The 18286-nt window shown below is 44.7% G+C and overlaps 1 protein-coding gene across 3 annotated transcripts in view; it reads left to right on the forward strand.

Moving 5' to 3' along the window:
• The first annotated feature begins 515 nt into the window (after positions 1-515).
• The window catches only part of CHCT1 (CHD1 helical C-terminal domain containing 1), a 72043-nt gene continuing 54272 nt past the window's right edge, over positions 516-18286 (forward strand). The window contains exons 1-6 of one of the 3 annotated variants that reach the window (XM_015078457.3): positions 520-694; positions 1850-1951; positions 2209-2384; positions 2856-2955; positions 7310-7505; positions 10184-10464. In XM_015078457.3, coding sequence (XP_014933943.2) covers positions 644-694; positions 1850-1951; positions 2209-2384; positions 2856-2955; positions 7310-7505; positions 10184-10269 — 711 coding nt within the window. In that variant the 5' untranslated portion in view covers positions 520-643 and the 3' untranslated portion in view covers positions 10270-10464. Of the gene's footprint in view, positions 695-1849; positions 1952-2208; positions 2385-2855; positions 2956-7309; positions 7506-10183; positions 10465-18286 lie in introns of those variants that run through there. The other 2 variants (XM_015078458.3, XM_053212869.1) reach the window with 2 other exon arrangements.

The raw sequence follows: 18286 nt of genomic DNA on the forward strand, positions 1-18286 counted from the left end.
ATTAATTGAGATAATACCTGGTGGCTTGTAGTTTTTGCACACTCCCTCAAAACACCACCACTCTTCAACCAACACCCAACACAATTGACTTATTAACTTCCTGGAGGCTACAGAGGAGTAGAAGAGAAGATCTCAGTAGAGATTTACTGTATTCAATTCTCTTGGTGTACCCTCTAGTCCTTTGCCCCAAATCCAGAAAGAAATGTTATAAACCATGGTCTTCATCTCAGGAAGCCCACGGTGTGACTGAGGAGTCCTGAATGGTACACATGCAAGAAAATTACTTCACAAGTCTTACCAGTGTTCACAAACACTAGCATCTGACAGTTCTCCTGGGAGAACAGGTGCCAGCCCCTCCTGGCCAGCTGTGAGCTCTAAGAAAGCCCTGGGTCTACCCGGCACATCTTGCTCACTTCCCTGTTCCAGTTCCCAGTTGAACAAGATGGATGGGCCACCCCTAAGAATGAGGGCCTGGCAGGGGGAGGGGAGCTAGGCTCTGTGTTGGCAGTTGCCATGGTTTCACTCTGAGTTCTGGAGCCAACCTGCCCACCCGCTGAGACACTCAGGTCACAGAAGCAGTAGGTCAGGAGCCTGAGGGGATATAAGGAGTGCCACTCTGGAGCCCCCCAGTGCACCTGTTGAGATGGAGACCTCAAATGGGCAAGGGGGTGAAGGAGACAAGCCCCTAAAGAAGGTGAAGTGGGGTGAGGGATGTGAGGGAGGGAAGAAAGAAGGTCCTTGAGAGGCTAGTCTTGGAAAGCAGAGAACATGAAATTAAGGGAAGGAAAGAAGAAGGAAAAATGTTGATGTACACGAGTTAGCAAGAGACCAAAAGAACAAAAGGATAATTCATTCAAACACAAGTTTATCAAAGACGTGTATTCCTGGCAAGATGATTGTTGGTTATGGAGACACAAGGGCATGTGTGTGTGTGTGTGTGTGTGTGTGTGTGTGTGTACGTGTGTGTGTACACTTGTGTCATGGTCTGTGTGTGTGGTTGTGTGGTGTGAGGGGTGTGTTTATAGAGTTGATCGGCCAGAGTCCCCTCTCTCTGGGGCCTGGAGGAGCCTAAGATACATACTCTCTCCATCTACTTTCCTCCGTTTCCCTGGTCTCTCCCTTCAGAGTGGTCTGGGCCGGGATCTTCCTTGTTCCCCCTGAGCACAAGCAAGAATTAATGCTCCCTTTTCTGAGAGGCTTTTGAAAGGTCAGGTGCAAATCTCACCATGTCAGTTTAATCCTGTGCTTTGACTTTAAGTATTATTTCGTAGTCACTTTGTCTTCATTAATTTTCAGCTTTTGGGGGGCCCACTTTTGCTGTCAGAAATCTCCTCCTCATCACCATCACTGTCACATGGTTTTCTGAGTGCCTGTTATCATGGCATGATGCTAAAGGTTAGAGGTGGTCCTGGGGCTTAGGCACTCAGTAAATGTTTGTTTGAATGAATGAATAAATGACTCCTTGCTCCCCCCAAGGAGTTTCTTACATCTCTTGGCGCCTCAAAGTGTTCTTATCTGTAACCAGGGATAATGATATCTAACCTCACAGAATTTGTGGGAGAATAAAATGAGTTCATGTTTATCAAGTGATTTGTACAATTAACTACTATTCTGTGCTATAATTATTATAAAAGAAATGAGTAGGGCATTCTAGGTTTCCTAAGCAGGGATGTTCAGGGATGGGTTTCTTTCCTAGGGCTTACTGCTTCAGGACTGGGCCAAGAAAGGGTCCTCAGGGAAAATGGAGAAGGGCTTTGGCTGGAATTTGGACCACTGGTTGCCTAGCACTGCCCCTCAAGAGCACCTGCCTAAGCTCCCCAGCTGACCATTGCCTCCTGCTTCTTCCCAGGTGACAGATGCACCCTACTTAGAGAAGAGCTCCCGCACCACCCCTTCTGGAGACTCACTTGTACACCATGCCAAGGGTCTGGACCAGGACACCTTCAAAATTGTAAGGGGCCAGCCCAGGACCCTGTCTCTTGTTCCCTACAGGTCAGGAGACCTGGATCAGAATTGGCAGGCCTCAGAACCATAGCTTATTGTCCCACGTGTCATGCTCTTGGGAAGGAAGTGGGGCAGGAGCTTGACTGGGGCCTCCTTACTTAACCCGCTTAACACTTCCTGGCTCATAAAGGCTTCTGGTTACTTGGGGCTGCCCATCTGCCTCTTTTCTCCTATGACCCCTCACTTGACCTGTTGCCTCCTCAGTGCAAAGAATATCTAAGACCACTGAAGAAGTTCCTGCGAAAGTTGTACCTGCCCAGGGACCTTCCCCAGAAGAAGAAGCTAAAGTACATGAAGCAGAGCCTGGTGGCCCTAGGGGACCACATCAACACCTTTCTGCAACACTACTGCCGAACCTGGGAAATCAAGCACTGGAGGAAGTAGGGCAGCCTCCTTGCCCTTCCCACTATTCCCACTCCTGGGCCACATACCTTTCCCACCCCCGATTCAAGGTCCCACCTCAGTCAAGATTCCCGAGTCCTTCATTCCTTCATCTTTATGTGAAAGAGTCAGGATCCTAGAGTGAGCATGGTGAAGAGGGGGTGGAGAGAATGGGATCTCTAGTTACTCAGGGCAGCATTGATTCATGGCAGCTACGTACACAGTGGACAAAGGACTCTCCTGACTCTGGAGAATGACCTCTGATTGAACAACTGCTGTGTGGTGTGGGTGCCCATCACCAGGTTGGGGTATTCAAGGTCTAGCAAATTTCCACCTCTCCACATCCCCAGCGAAATCCAAGGAGGCAGCATGTGGTCCATTTCTCCCTGGGTGGGTCCTGGACACAAGACAAATGCTGAAGGGAGAGGGGCTGTGCTCTGCCTCCCTCAGCCTTGGTTTCTCCCCTGCAGGATGCTCTGGCGATTTGTCTCTCTCTTCTCAGAACTGGAGGCAAAACAGCTTCGCAGGCTCTACAAGTACACCAAGAGCAACCAGACAGCCAAGTTCCTGGTGAGGCGCTCAGGAAAGCTCCTCCCCAGGCCTGGCTGAGGGTTGGCTGGTATATTCTTGGATTGTGGGGGGAGGCCTGGGGCTGAGGGTCCCTCTGATACCACCAGCATCCTTCCAGTCATTTCCACACTCACTGGCTGGGGAAGACCCCACTGCCCCTACCTTTATCCCTATAGGGGGCGAAGTGGGGCTAAAGAGGGCAGAGGCTCAACTTCAAGTTCTTGATACTCTCCATACCAACACCCTGATGTTAACAAGGGCAGGGACCTTCCTGAGGAGCTATAGGTGGGACGGTTGAGGCCAGGCAGAAAGGCACAGCCAGCTTGGGGAAGGCTCCAAGGACTAGCAACAGCCTGGCCTGGCTTTGGTCAAAAACAGTGACTCTCAAACATTTTGGTTTCAGGTCATGTTCACTCTCTTAAAACCATTGAGAAGCCCCAAAAGCATTTATGTAGGTTATATCAACCGATATTTGCCTCGTCCAAAATTAAAACTAAAGAAAAAATTCAAAATAAGTACTTACTAATCCAATTAAAAATAAAAGCAAGGAGCCCACTACATTTTAACATAAATAATGTTTACAAGAAATATCTGTATTTTCCAAAACCAAAAAAATTAGTGAGAAGAATAGCATTGTTTTACATTTTTGCAAATCTCTTTAGTGTCTGGCTTAATAGACGACAGCTCAGCTGTGTTCTCATATTTGCTTCTACAATCTCTTATGATATGTGATTTGGCTTAAGTACATGATGAAAACCCAGACTTGCACAACTGCATAGTTAGAGAAGAGAGGAATATTTTATTAGCATTTTCAGATAGTTATGGATTTTTTTTAATTTATTTACTTTGAGAGAAAGAGAGAGCAAGGGAGAGGGGCAGAGAGAGAGAGAGAGAGAGAGCAGACTCCATGTTCGGTGAATAGCCCAATGCGGGGCTCGACTCTCATGATAGTGAGATCGCCACCTGAGCTGATAGCAAGAGTTGGACGCTTAACCTGCTGAGCCATCCAGATGCCCCTGTATATTTTTCTTTGCTACCACACCAAAACTCAACAAGTGGCAGCTACTTAGTAGCAATGTGGAATCTGAAACCATATGAATGAACGTTATAAAATACTTCTTTTTCTTTTTTTTAGCACTTTTAGGTTTACAAAAAAATTGGGTAGAAAGTTCAGATGTTTCCCATATACTACCCCCTCTTGTTTTCCTTATTATTAGCATCTTGCATTAGAGAGGTACATTTGTTACCATTGGTGATCCAGTATTGACATTATTAACTAAATAACTAAATAATGTCCGTAGCTTACATTAGGGCCCACTCTTTGTGTTGTACATTCAATAGGTTTTGACAACTGCATAATGACATGTATCCACCATTACAAAGCATACAGAATAGTTTTGCTGCCTTAAAATGCCCTGTCCTCCACGTTTTCATCCTTTCATTCTTTCCCTCCAAACTCCTGGCAATCATTGATCTTTTTACTGTCTCAATGTTTTTACTTTTTCCAGAATGTCATATAGTTGGAATCACACAGTATGTAGCCTTTTCAGATTTGTATCAATGACTTTTTCACACTGGCTTACATTAGACTCCATTGGTTTCTCTCTTGCACTTTGGGTAGACCCCACTTTTCAGGGGGTCAGTGAGGTCAAAATATTTCAGGGGCCCCCAGGGGCTCACAGAGCACACTTTGAGAATCACTAATTCAAAATAATAATCATGGGTAACAGTTTCTATGTTCCAGCACTTTATGTTCCCTCCCGTGATCTTCAAAAGTAACCCTGGGGCACCTGGGTGGCTCAGTCAGTTAAGCGTCCGACCTCGGCTCAGGTCATTATCTCATGTCTCATGGGTTTGAGCCCTGAATCTCGCTCTGTGCTGACAGCTCAGAGCCTGGAGCCTGCTTCAGATTCTGTCTCCCACTCTCTCTGCCCCTCCCCTGCTCACACTCTGTTTCTCTCTTTCAAAAGTAAACAATTTAGGAAAAAAAAAAGTAACCCTACATGGTAACTAGAAATAGTGTTCACAGTGTGTAAATGAAGATACCAAATGCAGAGAGCTTGACCCAGACCACATAGCAAGTAGAGGGAAGAGCCAGGTTCAAACATCTGGTTCAGAGGAAAGCCCTCCTCTAACTGTGGCACCTCACTCTTGCTGGGCAGCTTTAACGAAATCCTTTCCCCCCTTGGGTCTCTATTTCTTCCTCTGAACATGAATGGGTGAGTCGTTTCAGTGATTCCTCCTCTGAATACAAGGAGTTGCCATTTTAGTGATACCTGGATTTCACTGGCCAGGAAAATCTCAAAAGATATTTTCAGGTTCTCAATTTTAATTTTGTCAAGGACTTTAAAATAAGTACCATTGTTTCATTACAAAGAAATGTGTAAGACGCTATAATTCTAGACTAATACACACATGAAAAAATGCTCAACATCACTCATCATCAGGGAAATACAAATCAAAACTACAATGAGGTTATCACCTCACACCTGTCAGAATGTCCAAAATTAACAACACAGGAAACAACAGGTGTTGGCGAGGATGCGGAGAAAGGGGATCTCTTACATTGTTGGTGGGAATGCAAATTGGTGCAGCCACTCTGGAAAACAGTATGGAGGTTCCTCAAAAAGTTAAAAATAGAACTGCCATACGTTCCAGCAATTACACTACTAGGTGTTGTACCAAAGAATACAAAAATACAGATTCGAAGGGGGCATGCACCCTGAAGTTTATAGCAGCATTATCAACAATAGCCAAACTGTGGAAAGAGCCCAAATGTCCAGTGACTAATGAATGGATAAAGGAGATGTGGTACATATACACAATGGAATATTAGTCATAGAAAAGAATGAAATCTTACATTTGTGATGATATGGATGGAGCTAGAGTGTATTATGCTAAGTGGAATAAGTCAGTCCGAGAAAGACTACCATATGATTTCACTCGTGGAATTTTTTTTAAAGTTTGTTTATTTTGGGGGGCACCTGGGTGGCTCAGTTGGTTAAGTATCTGACTCTTCATTTTGGCTCTGGTCATGATCTCATGGTTTGTTAGACCAAGCCCTGCATTGGGCTCTATGCTGACAGTGCAAGGCCTGCTTGGGATTCTTTCTCCCCCTCTCCCTCCTCTCTGTCCCTCTCCTGCTCATGCTCCTTCTCTCATTCTCTCTCAAAATAAATAAATAACTTAAAAAATAATAATGTTTATTTTTGAAGGGAAGAGAGACAGAACATAGTGGGGGAGGAGCAGAGAGAAAGGGAGACACGGAATATGAAGCAGACTCCAGACCCTGAGTGGTCAGCACAGAGCCCGACTAGGGGCTCGAACTCAGGAACTGGGAGATCATGACCTGAGCAGAAGTTGGACGCCCAACTGACTGAGCCACCCAGGCGCCCCTCACTCGTGGAATTTAAGAAACAAAACAGATGAGGGAAGACTGGGTGGCTCATTTGGTTAAATGTCTGGCTTCGGCTCAGGTAATGATCTCCCTATTCGTGAATTCAAAGCCCGGTGTCGGGCTCTGTGCTGACAGCTCAGAGCCTGGAGCCTGCTTCGGATTCTGTGTCTCCCTCTCTCTGGCCCTTCACCCACTCAAGCTCTGTCTCTCAATCTCTCAAAAATAAACAAAAAAAATAAATAAATAAAAACAGATGAACATGTGGGAAAGGAAAAAAAGAGGCAAACCTAAGACTCTTAACTATAGAGAACAAACTGAGGGTTGTTTGTTGGAGGGGAGGTGGGTGGGGGACAGGCTAGATGGGTGATGGGTATTAAGGAGGGTATTTATTGTGATGGGCACTGGGTCTTATATGTAAGTGACAAATCACTAAATTCTACTCCTGAAACTAATACTACACTATATGTTAACTAAACAGAATTTATTTATTTATTAAAATTTTTTTAAATGTTTATTTATTTTGGGGGAGAGGAGCAGAGAGAGAGTGGGAGAGAGGATCTGAAGCGGGCTCTGTGCTGACAGCAGAGAGCCCAATGCAGGGCTCAAACTCACAAACTGTGAGATCATGACCTGAGCCGAAGTCGGATGCTTAAACTGACCCACCCAGGAGCCCCAGCTAACTAGAATTTGAATACAAACTTGAACAGAAAAAGATACTATAACGCTAAGAGTTGGAGGACGTATATCAAAGTAAAGAACCACCCAATAAAAGACAGTTGGCAGCCTGGCCTCAGTGTCTCTGTTTCTCTCCCACATCTGTGACCCTTTGTTCCTGCTGACTAGGCACGTGTGAGGTGCAGCCAGACCACAGTAATTTCCAAACAAGGGCAGGGCTGGGGCTCTGGAGTGTGGGGCCTGTCTTCTCCATACTCTCTAAACATTATGGGCCCATTGCAGGTGGCGTTCTGTCCCCTGTACACCCTGGAGAGCTCCTTGCTGGCCAACCAGGAAGACAGTCTGCCCAAGCTCTGCAGTGCCTGGGGGCTGCACGGCAACATCAGCGGCATGAAGGAGAGGCTGTCCAAGATGCAGGCCCCTGGCCGAGAGGCCTCCCTGCTGGGGGAGCCAAGATCCCAGATCCAGGTCATGAAAGGTAATGCCCCTTCCATGTGGGAACCATGTCTGGAGGAGGGGTCTCACCCGCGGTGCCACATGCCCCCTACACCACCACCCCCCCCCCCCCCGCTCCCAGCAGCCTGACACGTTTCCCTTCCCATCTTCTTTTTAGCCCTCCATTTCTCTTTCTGTCCATTCTCCTTCTTCTTCTGCACTTTTTTCTTTTCTCTGTTTTGTCCCCCTCCCTGCAGGCATGTTTATCATAGAAAGTTTGAAGTGTACAGATAAGTATAAAACCCAAGAGGGGAAAATCACCCATTACCCAGAGACCATGACAGGTAACATTTGGGTGTGTTGCCTTCAGTGTTCTGTATGATTTCCCTCTGGAGGTCTTGTGATATATAGTTTTGGTTCCTGCATTTTTCAGTTAACAGTTTAAATGAAGGCACTTTCCCACAAGACTAGAAGCAGAGACAGTCTAGCAGCCAAGAGTGGGGGCTTCAAACAGAGGCAGGGTGCCTACTCCCTGTTTCAGGTGGCTATGGGCTAAGGGAGTGGTTCATTCCCAAGGCGGGGAGAAAGTTGAGTCAGATGGACTGGGGATGGCCTTCCCATCAGCTTTGGTCTCTGCAGTGATTGCACCGCTTGGTGCACTAGACAGAGGCTGTGGGGTTAGGGACAGACTTTCCAGCGAGGGGTCCCAGCCAAGGTTGGAACCTACGAAGGCCCCCTCCTGTGCACTGAGGTGCAAAGAGATGTGGGAGCCACTTACCCCTCCCTCTTCTGGATCTGGCTCCGGGGACCCCAGTTAGCTGCTCTTGCTTAGCTATTGGGGGAGAAAGTAAAGGCAAACAGGGTGGCCTAGGACCTCAAAGTGTGGTCCTAAATTGGAACCAGGTGCTCCTCTGAGGGTCAGGCTGCCTGGGGCTGATGCAGGCCAGCAGCTCTCGGGGCCTCTTCCACCAGTCATAGCTGCACCGAGTGGGAGAGCAGGAGTGAGAATAGGGAGGGGGCGGTGGTCACGAGTTAGGCAATTCCAGAGACCCAGAGCCCTGTCTGGGCTCTGTGAGGGTCCTTGGCCCTGGTGTCTGCAGTTTAAATTGAGAAAGCAAAACATACAATGGGATGAAGGCCAAGACGTCATTAAGATGATGTAGGCCAAGCAGCTCACGAATCAGATCAGGAAAGTGAGGTCTGGGCTTTTGGGTCAGCCTTTCCTTGTACCAGGTGCTCTGTATCTCTTTATTTCACTTAACGCCTGCAACATCCTCAGGAGGAGGGTATTATTGTCCCCCTTGCACAAATGAGCAATCTGAAGCCATAGGGCAAAGGGTGGGACAGGCTGACTGGAGGAAGTAACTCTGGGACAGGCTTTAAAGAAAGGGAAAAGGAGAGGAGGGGGGAAGGAAGAGTAGGAGGAGAGAGCAAAGGTGTGTGCAGAGGTGAGGGGCAATGAGTGGACAGTCCGGAGCCTGGAGGTGAATGGAAGAGCAGGTTGGAGAAGTGCAGGATGGGGAGGAGGGGAGGGTCTGCGGGGGTGGGAGGGGTGGGCGGGTAATAGGAAAAAGCCGGGCGTGGTAGGTTAAGAACTTTGGCTTTCATGTAATTCTTTTTTTTTTTAATGTAATTCTTAAAATAACATTTTATTCCTACCTATAAACATAAGCATAGCATAGAAAATTGGGTCATACCGATAAACAAAAATAAGCAAATATAAACACCACATTGTTATCACTACTGCTAGCACTTTCCAGATGCTTTTTATGCATATAAATACCGGTATTTTAGCCAAATGAGACCTCGCTGGGTATAGGATTTTGCTTGGAACTTGCTTTTTTCAGTTAATTAGATCAACCTTCCATGTCAACGTTTTCATTTCATCTCATTGTTGGATTAAATACTTCATATTCAAATTTTCCAAGTAGTCAAAGATATTTTTTGCGCTGATTTCTCAAGCATGCATTGCCCTGGTTATGCCCCTTCCATCTCTTTTAACCTAACAATGTCTTCTTTTTTACACCCTGACTTGTTGAGGAGATCAGGCCACTGATCTGCCGAATGTTCCACTTTTGATTCTTGTTGCTTCCTTTTGGCATTTTTAAAGCTTGTTCCTCTTTAGATAAAAAGTCTTGGTGAATTCACATTAAACATTTGTTTGGGATACATTAGAGCCGAGGTTGTGTTCTTCACATTGTGGTAATATGACAAAACACACACTATTTGGCAGGCCCACCAGGAATGGGCTAAGTAAGGTCAATCACTGAGTCTATTCGTGATATTAAATGTATCCCATGTGGTGTTTCTTTGACTCTATGTTCATAAGTCCGTTTTTACGAAAAAAGATGGCGGTGGTGTTTGCAAACAGTCTAGCAGCAAAGTCCTGGGACCTGGGGCATGAAACCTGAGAGGGGTGCGGGGAAGAATCAGAGTCAAGACACATGGTATAGTCCTGACTGTGCCCCTAACTTGCCTTGGGCTTTGGGTGGGCTATTTCCTTACTCTGTGCTTGGGTGAGATCCTTCATCTGTAAATTAGGGTGATACCATCTTCCTCTGCCACAGGGTTCTTTGAGAAAAGAGGGACATAGGTTGCAAGTTAAGATAAGATTGTGTTGTCCTTCCTTTCTGTCCTTACCATATCCCCCGAATGTTACAGCCTGAGATTCTCTTACTCTTTGTGATGTTATCAGGACTGTGTTTGACCTTCCCTTTTCAGATTCTCTAAGGAAACTTCCTCACAAAACAAAACTCAAGAATAAGAGAATTAAGGAAGCCCCAGAGACTCCAGAGACCTGCCCATAAGAACATCAGGCTAGAACAGAGGGCCAGCTTGCCCTGGGTCCCAGAGCACTTGTCTTCAACACCTCTGCACCCTGGGGGCTGGGACCAATGAAGGGAAAGAAGAAAACTGTCTTTATCAGAAGGATGCTCAGGTCTTAGTTACGTATAAATGGGGCGGGAAATAAACAACCTTAAGACAGTTCTACCTTACTTGGCTAACAATCATCATTCATTCGTCTTTTTAATTTATTTAAAAAATGTTTGCCAGCTACCTTCTGATTGGCAGGTATGAATAACACAGATGAATAACACAGATGAATAAGAGGTGATCACCATCATACTCTAGTGCAGGAGACACACATGAATAGACATTACAACAGGCTGAATAGAGGTGCACAGGGAAACCTCGGCAGGTGACAAAGGAGTGATGTGTGCCAGGGGAGAGCACAGTGGAGAGTGGAGGGGGCCTTGCAGCAGAAAGGGAGAAGTCTGGCAGTCTGCCTCAGTTGTCTGGACTTGGTCTCCTGGATAACCTGGGGGGAGAGAGGTAAGGGAGGTGTCAAGCAGTGGAATGAGCTGATGTGACCTGGCGATTGGGGAGATGCTCCGGAGGCAGTGAGCACAGTGCATGGAAGTGAGAGAGGGTGAAGGCCAGAGACCAAAGAAGAAATCATATCAGTAGCCTTAGCTAGGATGATGGTTCAAACTGGTGGTCAAAAGTCAGCAGCTGCATGCTGAATTCAGACCACTGATGTGTTAGTTGTTTGCCCGTTGTGGTGGTCTACTTACTGTTTAAAATTAAAAAAAAAAAAATTAGTTGCCAATATTAACTTGGTACATTTCACCTTAAAAACAACAAACAGGGGCGCCTTGGTGGCTCAGTTAGTTAAACATCCGACTTCAGTTCAGGTCATGATTTCATAGTTCATGAGTTCGAGCCCTGCGTCAGGCTCTGTGCTGATGGCTCAGCCTGTAGCCTGCTTTGGATACTGTCTCTCTCTCTCTCTCTCTGCCTGCTCCCTGCTCATGCTGTCTCTTATTCTCTCTCAAAAATAAACAAAAACATTAAAAAATTAAAAAACAAACAACAAACAGCAACAGGGTCGCCTGGGTGGCTCAGTCAGTTGAATGTCCGACTTTGGCTCAGATTATGATCTCACAGTTCATGGGTTCGAGCCCCACGTCAGGCTCTGGGCAGACAGCTCACATACGGAAGCCTGCTTCAGATTCGGTATCTCCCTCTCTCTCTGCCCCTCCCACGTTTGTGCTCTCTCCCTCTCTCTCAAAACAACAACAACAACAACAACAGACTTCTGGTTTTTAAAAACTTGCCCCACTTGGATGTGTCTTCCCACATGACTGCGCGAGGCTGGAGCTCAGAAACAATTGCTCAGGTTTCACTGATATTCTTTCTAGTTCACCACAGTCTCCACCCCCTCTCTCTTGCATCACACACTGACCTTCTTCACCCAGTTGTATCACCCATTTGACTCTTCTGGCTTTTCATATTTGCTACCTTGGGGATATACAAAGTCAATGAAGGTGTGCATAAAAGGGGGATGAGTACATTTGTAACATTAGATAGAATAAAATTGACAATTTTAGGTGACAGATGTGAGAGGGAGGGAGGAGGAGGAAGTGAAGATGGTAGATTTTTTGTAGATGGTGTTCAACTCCAGGAAGAGAAGCAGGTGCAATCGTTTTCTGAAAACGCGGCAGAGTCGGAACTCTGCCTGAGGCAGCAGCAGACAATGCCCAGTGCTGCCTTGGAGGGGGTAGGACCAGAACATATGTGTGTGACCCTTTCTTCTCCCTTCCCTCGATTTGTCTTCATGAGTGAATATCATCAAAATGTTTAAATGATAAACGATAAACATTTAAAAAGCTTAAATGACAGGGAAGCATAATGCATGAAAGAAGGCCCCAGCTCTCTCTTTGTTCTTCACACTCATCGCCTCCCAGAAATGGCAAGATGAAGAGTACTGAGGCACAGGTCTGCAGGCCAGCCTCACTCCATTGGTCCCTGACAGTCCTAACAAAGCAGGGAGGATTTGCCAGAGAAGACGAGCAAGCTGGAGGGTGTCCCTGATGATGGGGAGGGGGTGCTCCAGTTTTCTCTACTCCTGAGTGATTTCACTGACAAGGTCCCAGGAAAAGGGCCAGTGGTTCTGGGAACGGATGAAAACAGGGAGGTGTCCTGTGTGTGAAGCAGCACCACCCCCTAGAGGAATAATGGGATTCTATAGCAAGGTATGTGCAGAGGCAGACACCAGGAGGAAGTGGGGGGAACTTTATATCAGCCTGGGGACCAGCAGGATCACTGAAGGCAAAATAGGCAACAGTCTTGGTTTTTGAGCCCTCTTAACTCTTTCCTCAAATTTAGTGAGATCTCATAATTCCAAAAACGAACATCACATAACATTGCTTCACTCCAAACCCTCCAAACAGCGCAGAGGATTTTTAGGCCAGTGAAAATACTGAGTGTGATACTAGAATGGTGGATACATGTCATTATACATGTGCCCAAACCCATAAAACGGGCAATATCAAGAGTGAACCCTAGTGTAAACTAGGCACTCGGGGTGAGGATGTGTCACTATAACAGATGTATCATTCTGGTGGGGGTGTGGATAATGGGGGAGACGATGCGTGTGTGGGAACAGTGGTATATGAGAAATCTCTGAATCTTCTGCTCAGATATGCTGTGGACTTACAACTGCTCTACAAAAATATTAAAACAAAGGAATAAAACCCTCCAGCAGCTCTTCATCTCATGCAGATTAAAATCCAAAGATTTTTCAAGGGCCTATAAGGCCTACTATGATATATTCCCACTGTCCATTATGTTACCTCTCTGAACTCATTCTTTTCTCATACTTGTCAAGATACTCCTGCCTCAGGGCCTTTTCACTGGCCGTTTCCTCCATCTGGAATGTTCTTTCCTAAGATACCCAGTTGGCTAACTCCTTCATTGCCTTCAAATCTCTGTTCAAATGTTACCTTCTCAGTGGAGCCTTTTAAATTCCAACAACTACACACATTCTGAGTATCCCTTAGTCTATTTTTATTTTCCTAAGACACGTATACCTCTCAAATATTATATAATATAATGATTATATTTCTTATTTATTGATGGTATCCTCCCACTAACATGTAAGTTCCACAAGGGCAGAGTTGTCTGTTTTGTTCATTGCTATATCCCAAGCAATTACAACAGGACCCAGCACAGAGTACGTACTTAATAAACATTTGTAGAATGAATTAATGAATGAACTAACAAATCAAACTAGAGCATTTAGTCCAAACACTTCCTGGTTCAGAGGGGGGAAACAGAGGCCCAAGAAGAAAGGTTGACTTCTCCAAGTTTGGACAGGAAGTCAAACACCAGAACTGGGACTAGAATTCAGACTTGATGCCTACTGGCCATACATACATGTGTCATGCCGGCCACCTCCCATACACCAATGACACGTGCTCTCCTTGCTCTTGGCCAAAATGCTTGTATCACTCAAATAACTCAAAATGCTTAATGTATTGCTTCTAGGATAATTTGTATTTTCTTAGTTAACATATCTCTGCATAAAGTATGACTCTCTAAGCTGGACTTGGAGACACCAGAAGCAGGTGGTTGGGGAAGGTTATTTGGAGGTGCAGGGGCCTATAGTGCCGTAGGGGTAGTCTACTGTGGGGAAACTGCCTCGCTGATAGCCAGACCAGGCAGCCTTCAAGGAGAGTCCCTTCCCTAGAGAATAGTGGATACTTTCCCTAAAGTCTTAAATGGAAGAGGCTTCCGACCACAGATATACTGATTGATCACTGCCTGACCCACTCCTATTCCAGGCTACAGGAGTCAGCTGGCAGCCTCCTCTTCCTATAACACTACCACAAATGCATGTAACTCAGCACAGATGGCAAAAGGCTTTGTATGCATTCGCATTGGATCTTCATGACAAGCTTGTGGGAGAGATTCTGCCCCATTAAAGAGAAGAAAACAGCTAAGCACAGCTTAGAGGCTGGCACAGCTGAACTGAAATACTGACTTTCTGTGTCTTCTGACTGCACACCCAGTGCTCCTGTGTTTTACGATTTTTCTTTTGCGCATGCATTTTTTTTAAAGCATTTTTTAAAGTTTATTTATTTATTTTGAAAGAGAGAAAAGGAGAGGGCTGTGAGTGGGGGAGGGGAAGACAGAGGGAGAGACAGAATCCCAGGCAAGCTGTCAGCGTAGAGCCTAATCAATGCAGGGCTCCATGTCACATCTCCATCTCATGAATCGTGAGATCTTGACCTGTGCCAAGATCAAAAGTTGGATGCTTCTCTGACTGAGCCACCCAGGCACCCTGTACAGACATTTTTTATTTTTATGTAGTTAAATTCACAGTCCTTCCTTTAATGGCTTCTTTAGGACTTTGAAAGATTTTCCCCACTCAGAGAATATTTAAAATTGTATCTTTCCTTCTAGCACTAGTGTTTCAATTTTTACATTTAAATCTTTAGTCTATCTGAAATTTATTTTGGTATAAGTTGTATAATAGGAATCCAACTTTTTTTTTTCCAGATGGCTAAAAGTGTCCTTGCACATGTGGGAGTGTATTTATAGGATATACCATATAGGGGAAAAAAATCCATCTTTCCTGAATTGTTTGAAATGTCACTCTTATGATACTTTAAATTCCTGATTTATTTGTGTCTATTTCTGAACATTCTGTTCTGGTCCATTGATCTGTGTGTCCATGTAGGGTTTTAATGAAAAAGGAGAAAAATATACTACAATAACAAAACAGTGTATGATAAGGGGTACTTGACTGGCTCAGTTGGTAGAGCGTGACTCTTGATCTTGGGGGTTGTGAGTTCAAGCCCCACATTGGGTGTAGAGATTATTTTTTAAAAATTAAGCAAAACATCATATGATAGGAAAAGAGTATAGACAGATTCTAAAAAGAACCAAATACAACTTTTAGAAATGAAAAATCATCATTGATATTAAAAACCTACTGGTCAAGTTAAACAGTAAAGAATATCTGAATTCATGGATCAATCTGAATATCATAAAGAAAAATAACCAGACATTATGGAACTCCAGTTAAGCAGCATTTTTGCAAAAAGAAAAATGTAACCTGAATTTGATCAAATTTCCAGTTCATGGAAAATACAAGGGACTGAGGAACATATTAAATGACACTATGAGTGGGGACAGAATCCACATTTCTAGACTATGGGGAAAATCTACTGAATGGATGAACCATTTACTTTAATAAATAAAAGTTGTGGTGGGGGGGGAGAGGGAATCTACAGATTAGGAGAGACTGAAAAGATATGGCCAATGAGGACCATGTTTACACACTGATTAGAACAAACATAAACATGACACAGAAACATCTATAAAACAGGGAAATCAAACATGAACTGACTACTTGAAGATGTAAAGGTATAACTAAATATTTTTTTTAACGTTTATTTTTGAGACAGAGAGAGACAAAGCATGAACGGCGGAGGGTCAGAGAGAGAGGGAGACACATTATCTGAAACAGGCTCCAGGCTCTGAGCTGTCAGCACAGAGCCCGACGCGGGGCTCGAACTCACGGACCGCGAGATCATGACCTGAGCTGAAGTTGGACGCTTAACTGACTGAGCCACCCAGGCGCCCCCATAACTAAATATTTTTGAGTATGGTAATAACTTTTTGGAGTTATGTACTTTTTAAAAAGGAGATAGAAGTTTATTGAATAAAACAAGGGAGCAGTGGGCAGAACTGTAGAGGAGAAGCTCTCTGCTGGAGTTATGTATTTAAAAAAAATTTTTTTTTAGTGTTTATTTTTGAGAAAGAGAAAGCAAGCAGAGGAGAAAGAGAGGGAGGTGGGGGAGGGGCAGAGAGGGACAGGGACAGAGGATCTGAAGCAGGCTTTGTGATGACAGCAGAGAGCCCAATGCAGGGCTTGAACTCAAGAACCCCGAGATCATGACCTGATGAGCCAAAGTCAGATGTTTAATGGACTCAGCTACCCAGGCGACCCTGGAGTTACGTATTTTTTTTTTCAACGTTTTTTATTTATTTTTGGGACAGTGAGAGACAGAGCATGAACGGGGGAGGGGCAGAGAGAGGGAGACACAGAATCAGAAACAGGCTCCAGGCTCCGAGCCATCAGCCCAGAGCCTGACGCGGGGCTCGAACTCACGGACCGCGAGATCGTGACCTGGCTGAAGTCGGACGCTTAACCGCGCCACCCAGGCGCCCCTGGAGTTATGTATTTTTAAAGTACTTATGTTTTAGAGATAAACAATGTATTATTTGTAGACCTCTGGGATTTGGTTTAAAATAATCCGGTGGTAGGGGAACCTGGGTGGCTCAGTCTGTTAAGCATCTGACTCTTGATTTCGGCTCACATCATGATCTCATGGTTCATGAGTTCAAGTCCTGCATTGGGCTCTGTGCTGATGGTGTAGGGACTGCTTGGGACTCTCTCTCTCTCTCTCTCTCTCTCTCTCTCTCTCTCTCTCTCCCCCTCTGTCTCTGCCCCTCTCTCTCTTTCTCTCAAAATAAATAGGTAAACTTAAATAGATAAACAAATAAATAAATCCATCCAGCAGCAAAGGCAGGGTCCATAGCAGATGAAGGAATAGTTGTAACAAGATTGGCCATGGATTTATAAATTGGATGAGAGGTACAAGGCAATTCCTTATCCCAGGTTCTCTACTTTTGCATATATTTGAAATCTTTTTTTAATAAAAAGTTTCAAAAGATTAGCTAATCCATTGCCTCTCTCCTATTTCTAAAAGAGCTATAATCCTCCTGATTTAAAACAGAGGATAGTCTTCAGCCTTGATGTAAGCCTAGAAACTTGCCCCAAAACAGATCCTTCCCTTAGGATTGTTTTTCTATAAGGAGGTGGGATGAAGGGGCAGACTAGAATCCAATTCAAGTCTTGAACTCCAGATAGCTGACAAGTTTCCAGAGAACTGGAACAGGAGTATCAGAGTCATGGAAGATGTTCTGGAATAAGGAAATGCTCTTGATGCACATAAGACTGATACAGGGAGATGGGGTGCCTGGGTGGCTCAGTTGGTTAAGCGTCCGACTTCAGCTCAGGTCATGATCTCGTGGTTCGTGAGTTCAAGCCCCGCGTTAGGCTCTGTGCTGACAGCTCAGAGCCTGGAGCCTGCTTTGACTTCTGTGTCTCCCTCTCTCTCTCTCTACCCCTCCTCAATTCGTGCTCTGTCTCTCTCTCTCTCTCTCTCTCAAAAAGTAAATAAACATTAAAAAAACATTAAAAAAAAAAAAAGACTGATACAGGGGCATTGTTTGCCAGCAGGAGACTTCTGAGTTAAGTCTCTGAAAAGTCAGTGGTTCACAAACCTAAAACACATCATCTTATTGCACTAATCCAAGAAATGCAAATGAAAAGAATGAGATTCTTTGTATCACACTGGCAATGAAAAAAATTATAAAGCCCAGAGTTGCTGTGGGTGTGGAAATATAAGAATTCTGATATATTACAACCTGAATGGAAATTAATACAACCTGGCACTGTGTGTCAAAATTGGACTCAGCAACTCCATTATGAGGAATTTATAAGACATGAATCTGAGATGTGCACAAAGCTTTAGTGTCAAGCATAATCATTAAGAGAGGTAATTACAATAGGGGAAAACTCTAGTACGGTGGTTTTAAAGTATATCCACAAATTCTGATACTGCTCCTTCCAAGGCATGGGAATAATTCCCCTTCCCTGTGTGTGAACTGTCATTAGTGACCAACTTCTAATGAACAGAATATGGTGAAAATGGTCAGTGTGACTTCCAGGTAGATCACGAAAGATATTGTGGCTTTTGTCTTGCTCTCTGTTGGAATCACTTGTCCTGGGGGATGTCAGTTGCCATGTCATGAAGACACTCAAACAGCCCTATGGAGAGCTCATGTGACAATGAACTAAGACATGCCAATAGCCATGAGAGGGAGAGATCTTGGAAATAGATCCTTCAGTTGTAGACCAGTCTTAGGATGACTGCAACCCTCATACCATCTTTTTTTGAAAACCTT

The sequence above is a fragment of the Acinonyx jubatus genome, chromosome E1 (assembly GCF_027475565.1).
Source record: "Acinonyx jubatus isolate Ajub_Pintada_27869175 chromosome E1, VMU_Ajub_asm_v1.0, whole genome shotgun sequence".
Taxonomy (NCBI): domain Eukaryota; kingdom Metazoa; phylum Chordata; class Mammalia; order Carnivora; family Felidae; genus Acinonyx; species Acinonyx jubatus.